The sequence below is a fragment of the Mustelus asterias genome, chromosome 21 (genome assembly GCF_964213995.1).
Source record: "Mustelus asterias chromosome 21, sMusAst1.hap1.1, whole genome shotgun sequence".
NCBI lineage: Eukaryota > Metazoa > Chordata > Chondrichthyes > Carcharhiniformes > Triakidae > Mustelus > Mustelus asterias.
In genome coordinates, this window is record NC_135821.1 from 72,360,234 (window position 1) to 72,373,814 (window position 13,581).

The window sequence follows — 13,581 nt, forward strand, 5'->3', positions numbered from 1 at the left end:
AACACCATCAACCAAAAGTTCCCTTACTGCGACTCACACCCTATCCTGACATAGATTTGGATTCTTTATTGTTCCTGGGTCCAAACCTTTGCAAGTTCTGGCTAACACCAGCATGTTGGGCAGCAATGGTTCAAAGAAGGATCAACCCCGTGGACAACTACAATAGAGGGACAACATGTGCTGTCGTGCCAACATCACCCACATCTCAGAAGCAGGGGCGGCACGGGAGCACAGTGGTTAGCACTGCTGCTTCACAGCTCCAGGGTCCCGGGTTCGATTCCCGGCTCGGGTCACTGTCTGTGTGGAGTTTGCACATTCTCCTCGTGTCTGCGTGGGTTTCCTCCGGGTGCTCCGGTTTCCTCCCACAGTCCAAAGATGTGCGGGTTAGGTTGATTGGCCAGGTTAAAAATTGCCCCCGAGATGCGTAGGTTAGTGGGATTAGCGGGTAAATATGTGGGGGTGGGGCCTGGGTGGGATTGTGGTCGGTGCAGACTCGATGGGCCGAATGGCCTCCTTCTGCACTGTAGGGTTTCTATGAGAGGAAAGGAGACTGGATGGAATTCTCTTGTAAGACCATAAAATGTAAGGGCAGAAGTAGGCCATTTGGCCCATTGAATCTGCTCTGCCATTGAATGAGATCAGATCTGATAATCCTCAACTCCACTTTCCCCATAACCCTTGATTCACTTACAGATTAACAATCTGTGCATCTCAGCCTCAAACATACTTTACGTCCCAGCTATCTGTGGTAAAGAATTCCACAGATTCACTACCCTCAGATAAGAAATTACCCTTCATCTCTGTCTTAAATGGGCGACCCCTTGCTCTGAGACTATGCCCTCTGGTCTTAGACTCTCCCACAAGGGGAAACAACCTCTCAGCATCTACCCTGTTAAACCCCTTGAGAATCCGATATGTCTCAATAAGGTGGACTTTGCATTCCTCTAAACTTCAATGCGTACTGGCCCAACCTACCTAACCTCTCCTGATAAGAAAATCTACACGGTATTGAAGGCGGGATACAGAGTGTATCCACTCCGAAGTGAGAAACAGAAAATAAAACACTGAAAACGCGTTGATTCAAGAAGCGAACTTGCATTTGATAAAACGGAATATCAACTCTCCAGTAATAATATGAGATATATCCCGGTGGTGGGGTATCGGGTACTTACCCGACTGACTGACATAATGAACAATGTCCTCTGCAATGGGTCCATCATAGAATGCATTTGGTCCTTTATCTGCTATCATCTGCAGTGTATCCGCTAATTGTGGAAAATATATCATCTCATTCTCGCTCAGGATTTGGCGGCTGTTTTTCTTACAGAACACATCACTGCGGAAATGAAAATGTTTTTAGCGATTATCAAAGAGCAATTTTCTTCATTGTTAACAATGGGGCAAGTTCAAATATAAAAGTAGAGAATGTTGTTGCAATTGTATTGGGTGTTGGTGAGACCACATCTACAGTTGAAAAATAGTTATTTTATTTATTAGTCACAGTAAGGCTTATGTTAACATCGCAATGAAGTTACTGTGAAATTCCCCTCGTCACCATCATCTGGAGTATTGTGTCCAGTTTTGGTCTCCTTATTTGAGGAAGGATGTTGCGGCATTGGAGGCAGTTCAGAGGAGGTTCACCTGATTGATTCCGGGGATGAAAGGGTTGGCGTATGAGGAGAGATTAAACAGTTTGGGTTTGTACTCGCTGGAGTTTAGAAGGATGAGAGGGGATCCGATCGAGGTATATAAAATTTTAAAAGGGATTGATAAATTAAATGTAGATCAAATGTTTCCCCTTGTGGGTCAATCTAAAACAAGAGGTCACAGGGTATAGGTCGAGAGGCGGGAGATTTAAAACTGAGATGAGGAGGAACGACTTCTTACAGAGGGTGGTGAATTTGTGGAACTCGCTCCCCCATAGCGCGGGGGAGTCTGAATCGTTGAATGGTTTCAAGAAGGAGATTGATATATTTCTAATGAAAAAGGGGATAAAGGGATATGGGAAGAGGTGAGGAGATGGATTTGAGACCAGGGAGCGATCAGCCAGGATCTGATTGAATGACGGAGCAGCCTCGAAGGGCTGAATTAGCCGACTTCTGCTCCTTGTTCCGATGTTCCTGTGTACAACAGGAATCCCTGCTCCAAGCGATTGTAGGTGATAGAATTACATCGTCGCCCAAAGCCATCCTGAGAATATAGGATTGGTGACTATCTCATCACATGGATGTTTTTATAATTCAGTAGCATCCATAAAAATATATGCTGTTGTAAATTGATGAAAATACATTCGCAACATCACTGTCAAAATCTGTACAAAGGATTTCTTCATTATTATTTCAAAATAAATCATCAAATGACGCAAAAAGTAAAAAATGTATCACCCAATAATTTTAGAAATTGTATCATAAGAGCCTTTTCCACCAGATTTTTAGTCAGTTTCTGCATTGGAAAGTAACCTGATGGATAATTAGTAGTGATGAGAAAGTCATTAATTAATCAATTGCTTTAAGTAACAGTGTGAACTTCAGAGTTCGATTACAATCCTGATACCTCTCCTGAGATTGGGGTGAATCCATACCAGAAGGCCGGGTTGTATTTAATATTCCCTGCAGGGTATCGGAGTTTGAGATAGGCTCGATCTCGTTCTAATAAGGCACAAGTTCTTGTGGCTAGTGGTTTGTTCTCAATCAGAATCAGGCACTTTCCTTATCCCCAAAACCTACTGGGTGGGATTTTTCAGCCGCGTTGGCCCCAGAACCGGAAAATCCTGCCCGAGGTCAACGGACCTTCCCATGGCCCGCCCCTCACCAGCTCCGATTCCCGTGGCAGGCAGGATGGTAAAATTTGTCCCCGTCTCTGGACAGGAAAGAGGCAGGTTCAGGTCAGTCCCTCATTTCATACCCATCCAATTTTGACTTCAATGAAAAGCGAGTTAAAATAGGTAGCGGCCTAAAAACTGTCAACTTGCTGTCAGTCAAGCAGTGTTGGTTACCCTGAGTCTATTTACCCGGTATGTGGTATGGAGACTCATGGGGTATTTTTTGAGATGTTGTATCATTGGGTGGTGTTCTCTGGCTGTTCATGCCAGCGGGACTCCCTGGTCCTGCTGCAGTGAACGGAGATTTGGCTGGGCACCAAATTCTCCGTCCTCGTTGCCAGTGGCGACAGGGCTGAACAGTTGGACAATTCCAGCCACTAGTTCTACCTACAGTTCAGCAAAAGTTAGCACTTTAACTGAGTAACCTTGTTCCAAGAAAGCCGGTGTCGGAAACATAGAATCGAATAATTGAAGATAGGAATAATCCAGGGTGGCACTAGTTGAACAAATAGTTGAACAAAACTTTTGTATAAGTGGGATTGGGTCACAAAACCCTCTGGGTATGATGGTGCAAGTCTATCCCACAAGCAATCCTCGTGAATTGCCTGGGAGTTAATCCCACTGCCTTATATCTATGTGTAAGAAAGTGGGACCTGGGAATGTAGTGTAGAGTAAAGGGTTGACACCAGAAGCACATGCTACTGATGTAAGGATGATGCACCACCATATCATTGAGTAAACTTGTGCAGAGGTCCCAATATGTGTATAGCGGCTGTAATTAAAGAGAATTGCTTTTAACAAACAGCAGTCTCAATCAAGCAACTTCCTTTGGGAGAATAGACAAGCCAAGATCCCTGTTACGAAATCCCACTTACCTTAAAGTTGAGAGTGGAGGTCAGGAACCTCAGGGCCCAACGAACCTCGGGAGTTTTCATGTTGAGTGGGAATTTGAACAATTCAGCATTTTAAGTTCTTTGGGCTGAAGGTGGGCCCAGTGCAACTGTGCAAAAAGGGGCGCAAGAACTCACTTCTATGGCTGAGAGAGGAAAGCCATTTCAGACAAGTGTCCCAGAGAGGGGACAGAGATATGTACCAGTTAACTTATGGGGAGAAAGAAAAAGAGATGAGCAGAAAAAGGGGTTGCAATCAGAGAAAGTGGCAGACTAAGTTGCGGGCAGCATGGTGGCACTGCTGCCTCACAGCCCCAGGCACCTGGGTTCGATTTCTGGCATGGGTCACTGTCTGTGTGGAGTTTGCATGTTCTCCCCGTGTCTGCGTGGGTTTTCTCCGGGTGCTCTGGTTTCCTCCCACGGTCCAAAGATGTGTGGGTTAGGTGGATTGGCCGTGCTAAATTCTCCCTTAATGTCAGGCGAACTAAGTGGGTAAATGCATGGGGTTATGGAGATAGGGCCTGGGTGGGATTGTGGTCGTTGTAGACTTGATGGGCCGAATGGCCTCCTTCTGTGCTGTAGGGATTGTGTGATTCCATTCTATGGATTCTATGGGCCTGATTCTCCCATCGTGACCTGCAACTTTTCTGGCGGGTCCGGTGAGGACAATCGCACCGTCGTCCTTTTTCCGGGATTTGTGCATGCGCCGGGAATGCATGCACATCTCCCAGAGCCGGAGAACAGTCGCTGGTCAGACCAGGCTGGAAACCGGCGGGAAGACAGGTGAGTAATTTGAATCTTTTTAAAATGTAGTTTAAATATGTTTTGCATGTCATTATTGGGCCCGGCATGCAACTTGCCGGGCCCGGTAGAATCTCCCACTCCACCAGGAGTACTTCATTCCAGCAGGGTTTAGAGTAGCTCCACACTTTCGGGGAACTAGCGGGAGAATCCGCCGGAATGAAGGGGAGGCAATTGGGGGCCCCCGGGTGAGGTGGCGGGGGATGGTACCCCATGGGCACCTTGGCATTGCTTACCGGGCATTGGGCAGTGCCAAGGGGGCAGGGCCTATTGTGGGTGGGGCTGAGGGACGATTGGTGTGGTTGGGGGGGGGTCCCGCTGCCACTCTGCATTGGGATCGGTCGGGGCTGGAGGAGGTCTGCCTCCCGGGGGGGGTCAGGGGGGGAGGGGGTCTGTTGGGGTGAGGGGAGTGGGGGGGGGGGGGGGAGTGGGATGGACATCGGGGCGCTCCAGGGCGGAGGGGGGGTCAGGGCTGGCCCGGGAATTGTTGTGGGGGCCGTGATTGGGCCGGGGGGGGGGGGGGGGGAAGCTGGAGGGGCAGTACTGTGGGGGTCCCGGGCTGGCCAGCGATCGAGCTGGCAGTAAACGGGGAGACTGACAGATCGGGGCCACTGCGCATGCGCAGCGTTCCGGAGCTGTCAAACTCTGGCGTGAATCGACCCCGTCCCCCTGGGTTTTTAATGAGATTCCCGATTGTGACCTCTGCAGTTCACAGAGTGCGGAGATTTGAGTCTGAAGCTGCCCTGAAAAAACAGTCATGCTCTAGAACAGTTTTCCCACCAACTCAGCACTTTTGGGAGAATCGCCCCCTATGTTTCTGTGCGAGTGCCCTGGAGGAGCCATGGGGACCTAAGAAGGCATCAGAAAGTTGGTAACTCTGTGCTCTGGGTCACTGGGGAAAAGGTACCGGTTGGGAACAGTAATGCTCTGTCTGTTGCAGCCGGAAAGCTGTTGGTGGTGCTTCTGAGTTGGTGTTTGGCTGCATATTCGGGAATCCAGCAGAATGGAATCTCGGAAAACACAACTGAGGTCCCGACGAAGTGGGCTGTCATTGATTCAATCTGAGTTGGCGCTCCATGTGGGAGAGAATTCCAAGATGTGGTACTGGAAGGCGATGACTGGAATCCCACGAGAGAGGCAGTTTCAATGGGGGATAGGATGATTCAGTGTTTACTGACAGCTGGGTGGATTGCGGAGAAATCCATGGAATCTGCCTTGGTCACATGTGTCATTTACTGTGCAGTGTGATGTGTTCATAAGAATATAGGAACCAGGAGCAGGAGGAGGCCATTTGGCCCCTCGAGCCTGCTCCGCCATTCAGTAAGATCGTGGCTGATCTTTTCGTGGACTCAGCTCCGCCCGCTCACCATAACCCTTAATTCCTTTACTGTTCAAAAATTTATCAACTACAGTTTGCCTGTCAATTCACAAGTATCTTATATTATCCCTGAATGTAAGAGTATAGGATAGATATTGTAAATAGTTATATCTTTCTGACCTTGTGTAATAAAATGTATTTTTATTTGTTGAAAACCCATGGAATCTTGTGACTTCATTCTCTCAATAAATGTGATTGGATCTCAAACTTTGTCTACTTAAACAAAATGTTACTGTTCCCTGAACGGATCTTATCAAAAGTTTGGAAATCTGGTTTAGGATCATAAGACTATAAGACATAGGAGCAAAATTAGGCCACTCGGCCCATCTGCTCCACCATTCAATCATGGCTGATACTTTTCTCATCCCCATTCTCCTGCCTTTTCCCCATAACCCCCGATCCCCTTATTAATCAAGAACCTATCTGTCTCTGTCTTAAAGACACTCAATGACCCAGCGTCCATAGCCTTCTGCAGCAAAGAGTTCCACAGATTCACCACTCTCTGGCTGAAGAAATTCCTCCTCATCTCTGTTTAGGATCATAACAATCCAAACACAGAATGAAAAATGGCAGCAGTGGACAGTTAATAAAAGACACAGAAAAAACTCCAAGAACTACCTATGTAGACTTGGCAAGTCAGGAGAATAAGGACAAAAGGAACAGATTCAAAATTCATCAAGAAACTGGAACATCACGGATGCAGCAGGAACAAACTGAGACACAGACCCAAAGTCCGGACAGCAGTGAGCACAGATCAGAATCAACAGCAGTGAAGCAACCACTATTCCAGAGCTTGGTACAAGAATTGAATTTATACTACCATTCCCAGAACCAATCTGCAACAGGCTCACCCCTGAGACAACTGGAAATTGGATTTTCCAGATATAGAACTGCTTCTTGTGTACACAATACAAGAACAAAAGCATCAGGTCAGTACATTACTGTATGCAGTTGGAGCTATTGACAATGATGTAATAGCAAGGCAGAAAGGCTATGATATTCCAGCATTTTATGATGAGGTCCTCCAGGGATTTAAGCATTCACAAAAAAAATGCAGAAAGGGTAATGTTTAATGAGCAAAAACAAAAACCAGGCAAGAGCATGGATTCATTAATCAACTATCTATACAGGCTGGCAGTAAACTGAGTGAAGAACTGATTTACAACACAGCTCCCCCGCAACACAGCTCCCCCCCATAACACAGCTCCCCCGCAACACAGCTCCCCCCGCAACACAGCTCCCCCCGCAACACAGCTCCCCCCGCAACACAGCTCCCCCCGCAACACAGCTCCCCCCGCAACACAGCTCCCCCCGCAACACAGCTCCCCCAGCAACACAGCTCCCCCTCAATACAGCTCCCCCCGCAGCACAGCTCCCCCCGCAGCACAGCTCCCCCCGCAACACAGCTCCCCCAGCAACACAGCTCCCCCCCCGCAACACAGCTCCTCCTGCAACACAGCTCCCCCCGCAACACAGCTCCCCCTCAATACAGCTCCCCCCGCAGCACAGCTCCCCCCGCAACACAGCTCCCCCCGCAACACAGCTCCCCCTCAACACAGCTCCCCCCGCAACACAGCTCCCCCCGCAACACAGCTCCCCCAGCAACACAGCTCCCCCCCGCAACACAGCTCCCCCTCAATACAGCTCCCCCCGCAGCACAGCTCCCCCCGCAATACAGCTCCACCCCGCAACACAGCTCCCCCCCGCAACACAGCTCGCCCCCGCAACACAGCTCCCCCCCGCAACACAGCTCCCCCCGCAACACAGCTCCCCCCGCAACACAGCTCCCCCCGCAACACAGCTCCCCCCGCAACACAGCTCCCCCCCGCAACACAGCTCCCCCCCGCAACACAGCTCCCCCCCGCAACACAGCTCCCCCCCGCAACACAGCTCCTCCTGCAACACAGCTCCCCCTCAATACAGCTCCCCCCGCAGCACAGCTCCCCCCGCTGCACAGCTCCCCCGCAACACAGCTCCCCCCGCAACACAGCTCCCCCCGCAACACAGCTCCCCCCGCAACACAGCTCCCCCCGCAACACAGCTCCCCCTCAATACAGCTCCCCCCGCAGCACAGCTCCCCCCGCAATACAGCTCCCCCTGCAACACAGCTCCCCCCGCAACACAGCTCCCCCTCAATACAGCTCCCCCCGCAGCACAGCTCCCCCCGCTGCACAGCTCCCCCGCAACACAGCTCCCCCCGCAACACAGCTCCCCCCGCAACACAGCTCCCCCCGCAACACAGCTCCCCCCGCAACACAGCTCCCCCCGCAACACAGCTCCTCCTGCAACACAGCTCCCCCCATAACACAGCTCCCCCCGCAACACAGCTCCCCCCGCAACACAGCTCCCCCCGCAACACAGCTCCCCCCGCAACACAGCTCCCCCCGCAACACAGCTCCTCCTGCAACACAGCTCCCCCTCAATACAACTCCCCCCGCAACACAGCTCCCCCTGCAACACAGCTCCCCCGCAACACAGCTCCTCCTGCAACACTGCTCCCCCTCAATACAGCTGACTGCCCTCACAGTGCAGCTGTTTGCAAAAGCCTTTTCCCTCACGTCCCTGACTCTTGTCTTCATCGCTCTGATCACAGACAGAGACAGAAGGACATTCTGACATATTGGCTGCAAGTTACTATTACCAACTCCAGTAATGAATTGTTTATTATTTAATCTCTAGAGAATCAAATTCCTTTTTGAACAAGAATCGCAATTCATTTTTCAAACTTGTGATAAACTATTTGCATCAATCACTTCCTCTGGCAGTGAGCTCTACATTCTCACCACTGGCTGGTACAGAGGTTTCTTCGGAATTCCCTGTTGGATTTCTTGGTGACTCTCGGCAGTATTTTGCTTTTATCCAATAATGATCACCTCGAGTTATGCCCTTCACCACCTGAGGATAATTTTAAAAACCTTCAACACTCCTCAACCTTCCTTTTTTCAAGGGAAAAGAGACCCTGGGCTGGACTTTCCCTCCTGAGGTCAACGGACCTTTGCCATAAGACCCGAAGACATAGGAGCAGAATTAGGCCACTCGGCCCATTGTGTCCGCTCCACCATTCTATCATGGCTGATAGTTTTCTCATCCCCATTCTCTTGCCTTTTCCCCATAACCCCGATCCCCTTATAAATCAAGAACCTATCTATCCCTGTCTTAAAGACACTCAATGCCCTGGCCTCCACAGCCTTCTGCGGCAAAGAGTTCCACAGATTCACCACTCTCTGGCTGAAGAAATTCCTCCTCATCTCTGTTTTAAAGGTTCGTACCTTTAGCCTGAGGTTGTGCCTTCTGGTTCTAGTTTTTCCTACGAGTGGAAACATCCTCCCCACGACCACTCTATCCAGGCCTCGCAGTATCCTGTAAGTTTCAATAAGATCCCCCCTTATCCTTCTAAACTCCAACGAGTACAGACCCAGAGTCCTCAATCATTCCTCATACGATACCTTTGCATGGTTTGTGTCACGCTTGTGGTGGGCGGGATGGGAAAATTCTGCCCCCTGTCTGTCAATCCTCTCCTGGTATGCACACCCACACATTTCTGATATTATCCTCGCAAAACTTTACTGCACCCTCTCCAGTGCCTTTTGTATTCTGAGGTTTCCAGATGGGTTATTTCTTGATGTCTAATTTTTGTTTCTCTTTGTTCATGTGATGTGGGTCCATCCCTGAGTCAACTACATTGCTGTGGGTCTGGAGTAGACCAGCGCAGGTAAGGATGGCAGATTTCCTTCCCGACAGGACATTGATGAACCAGATGGGTTTTTGCGACAATGGTTTCATGATCAACATTAAACTCTAAATTCCAGATTTTTATTGAATTCATATTTCACCATCTGCCGTCCCTCTCGAGCCAATTTAAGGCTGTGTTTACAGTTTTGATGACAGCTCTACAGTAGACAATCTGCCGTGGTGGGATTTGAACCCGGGTCCCCCAGAGTATTACCCTGGGTCTCTGGATTACTAGTCCAGCAACAATACCATTACGCCACTGCCTCCCCTAGGTAGGCTGATTGTTGCTGCCATTATTTAATCACAGGGTGGAATTTTACCGGCACATCCACCCGAGGTTCGTACGGTCCCGCCTGAGGCCAACAGAGATTGCTGTTCTCTGATCCGCGCCTGCCCCCAGAATCGGCGCAGTCATACCGATAAAATTCCAGCCTCAGAGTAACATCTTCCAGTTCCCACGTTGAGAATTTTGTGGCTCATTTCCCTCACGCCCTCGGAATGGTTGCGTCGGATTTGATTTGATTTGTGTCACTGTCTAACCTTTCCAATTCCCATTGTGAAGCAGATTCCAAGGCACCAGCAGCAGTCGAGACGTATCTGCATGTGAACAGTTCTTTAAAAGCCATGATTCGGGGATTTTGATATTCTGGCTACAGCCTTTCCCACGGCCAGAGGAAACAATGGGGGTGGCACGGTGGCACAGTGGTTAGCACTGCTGCCTCACAGCACCAGGAACCCAGGTCCGATTCCCGGCTTGGGTCACTCTCTTGTGCGGAGTCTGCACGTTCTCCCCGTGTCTGCGTGGGTTTCCTCCGGGTGCTCCGGTTTCCTCCCAAAGTCCGAAAGACATGCGGATTAGGCGTATTGGCCTTGCTAAATTCTCCCTCAGTGTACCCGAACAGGTGCCGGAGTGTGGCGAATAGGGGATCTTCACAGTAACTTCATTGCAGTGAAGTTACTTGTGACACTAATAAATAAACTTTAAACAATGTGGGCCTAAAAATATGTCAGCCAGAAAACTGGTGGCACCATGCAAGGAAAGTGCACTTCTCAAGGTGGCATCCTGTGCCAATATAAGCACTAGACCTGCCTCTTGTCTACTGTAGAACTGTCATCAAAACTGTAAACACAGCATTAAATTGGCTCGAGAGGGAAGGATTCTGATGGTTGGCTGTGTAATCGCCCTGGCATCCACCAAATTGAATTTCTTTCCTCAGATTGCAGTGTGTTAATCAGATATTCATGGAGATCAGAAAAAATAATTTGGGGCTGAAACTCGAATTAAATCGTTCACCTTTAGAGACTGGAGTTTAATTTTTGCTTTTGCTGTGTGTGCAGGCTACCAGATCGCACTGTTTCCAGTGAAAGCAATCGCATGGGAGCTCGGAAAACCTGTTCACAATAAAATTATGTACACTTGTCTTCCTTTCTTTCATGAACAATATCTCACTATGTTCCATGAATGAGGCTTTGAAATGCTCGTTGCTATGAATTGAGTTGGCTTGCTGTGTCTGACATTTATTTCAGCGGGGTCCAACTCAGATCTACAGCAACTGCAAGAATAGGACAAAGGCTCCCCAGGTCTCAACCATAACACTTTCAGTCTTATGTGAATATCTTTGGAAACTATGGGCCAAATCCTCTGTGGAGTGGCAATCACTGCTGGATTCTTACTCCCCCTCCTTGTTACTGGACTGGACCTGCACATTTTTCACTTGGACTTCCGACCCAGGCTGGTTGAGAAACGTACAATACGGTTGCTCCGGGAATCTGTGTACTGCAGGAGTATTGGTGGAAGTGAAGCCACACCCCTTTTTACAGCACTTGAAGGGCGGCACGGTGGCACAGTGGTTAGCACTGCTGCCTCACTGTGCCAGGGACCCAGGTTCAATTCTAGCCTCGGGTCACTGTCTGTGTGGAGTTTGCACATTCTCCCCGTGTCTGCATGGGTTTCCTCCGGGTGGTCCGGTTTCCTCCCACAGTCCAAAGATATGCGGGTTAGGTTGATTGGCCATGCTAAATTAATCCTAGTCTCAGGGTGATTAACAGGGTAAATGTGAGGGGTAATGGGAATAGGGCATGGGTGGGAATGTGGTTGTTGCAGACTCGATGACCGAATGGCCTGCTTCTGCACTGTAGGGATTCTGTGACTCTATGAAGTAACTCCTCAGAGGCCGTTGCCCCTTCACCAAATTCCCTTTATTTACAAACTCACTTCCACTCCTAGAATGCTTCAGGTACACAGTCAGAATCCGGAGTGGCAGTAGCCCTGACACTCTGCAATATATACACAGGTGACTCCCTGATTGGGCAGGCAATCATTACCTCAATCAGGGAGCTCATACTCCAAGAGGCCAATCTCAAGGGCCTTGTTGGAGTCATTACATCACTAGCTGCCATAAAGTGCTAAGTTTAAATGTTCTAAAAATTTTGACGACGGAAAATGTATAAAGTAAGTGGGTGAGGCTTGAGGTCAGTTGTTCAGGGAGTGGGGAATAGTCAGGTTGTTGCAGGTGGGAGATAGTTGGTTGGTGGAAGGACTCAGAAGGACAAATCGGGCTTGGCGGCAGCAGTGGGGGTGGGGACATTGAGAGGGTGTTTTGGGGAGGTAGGGGTTAATCAGAGGATTCATTGAAGGAGTTGGCCAGTAGTACAGAAACCCAGAAGTTAGAGCTGGTTTTAATCCTAACTTCCCTGGGTGGTTGTTGAAAGGATGTTTCCCCCCTCCCTGCTGTGGGAGCTCCAGGAGTAGGGAACACAGTTTAAAAATAAGGGGTCACCCATTTAAGAGGGAGATGAGAGTTGTTTTCTCCGCGGGCCATGAGTCTGTGGAACTCTCTCCTTCAGTGGGCGGAAACAGGACAGCTGAGTATTTTTAAAGGCCAAGTTAGATACATATTTGAGGGGGTCAAAGGATATGGGGGTAGAGAGGAAAGTGGAGTTGAGGCCATTTTCAGATCAACCATAATATTATTGAAGAATGGGGCAGGCTCAAGGGGCTGAATGGCCTTCTCCTACTTTGTGCGTATACATACCATTCTTGGTGGCAACTCCTGCGCGGTCATTTACAAACAGGCTAAGATTGAAAACATGTTGCCAATAATATCCACAGGGTCAATGTGAGCAGAAGGTTATCTTGGATTGCAATGGGATCTTGATCAATTGGGCCAGCGAGCTGATGAATGGCAGATGGAGTTTAATTTAGATAAATGTGAGGTGATGCATTTTGGTACATTGAACCAGGGCAGGACTTACTCAGTTAATGGTAGGGCGTTGGGTAGAGTTACAGAACAAAGAGATCTAGGGGTACAGGTTCATAGCTCCTTGAAAGTGGAAGTACAGATGGACAGAGTGGCGAAGACAGACAGACAGACAGACAGACAGAAGGACAGAACATTGAATACAGGAGTTGGGACTTCTTGTTGAAGTTGTTCAAGAAATTGGTAAGGCCACACTTGGAAGACTGTGTACAGTTCTGGTCACCCTATTATAGAAAGGATATTATTAAACTAGAAAGGGTGCAGAAAAGATTTACTAGGATGCTACTGGGACTTGATGGTTTGAGTTATAAAGAGAGGCTGGATAGACTGGGACTTTTTTCTTTGGAGCGTCGGAGGCTGAGGGGCGATCTTATAGAGGTCTATAAAATAATGAGGGGCACAGATCAGCTAGATAGTCAATATCTTTTCCCAAGGGTAAGGGCGTCTAAGACGAGAGGGCATAGGTTTCAAGTGAGAGGGAAGAGATACAAAAGGGTCCAGAGGGGCAATTTTTTCACACAGAGGGTGGTGAGTGACTAGATCAAGCTGCCAGAGGTAGTTGTAGAGGCGGGTACAATTTTGTCCTTTAAAAAGCGTTTAGACATTTACATGGGTGAGATGGGTATAGAGGGATATGGGCCAAATGCAGGCAATTTGGACTAGCTTAGAGGTTTAAAAAAGAAGGGTGGCATGGACAAG

General features: G+C 48.9%; 1 protein-coding gene across 1 annotated transcript in view; it reads right to left on the bottom strand.

The window, feature by feature from the left end:
- LOC144509411 (glutathione hydrolase 1 proenzyme-like) overlaps positions 1-13,581 on the bottom strand; it is a 61,719-nt gene that overhangs the window by 34,754 nt on the left and 13,384 nt on the right. The window contains exon 6 of the mRNA XM_078238256.1: positions 1,173-1,336. Coding sequence (XP_078094382.1) covers positions 1,173-1,336 — 164 coding nt within the window. The remainder of the gene's footprint in view (positions 1-1,172; positions 1,337-13,581) is intronic.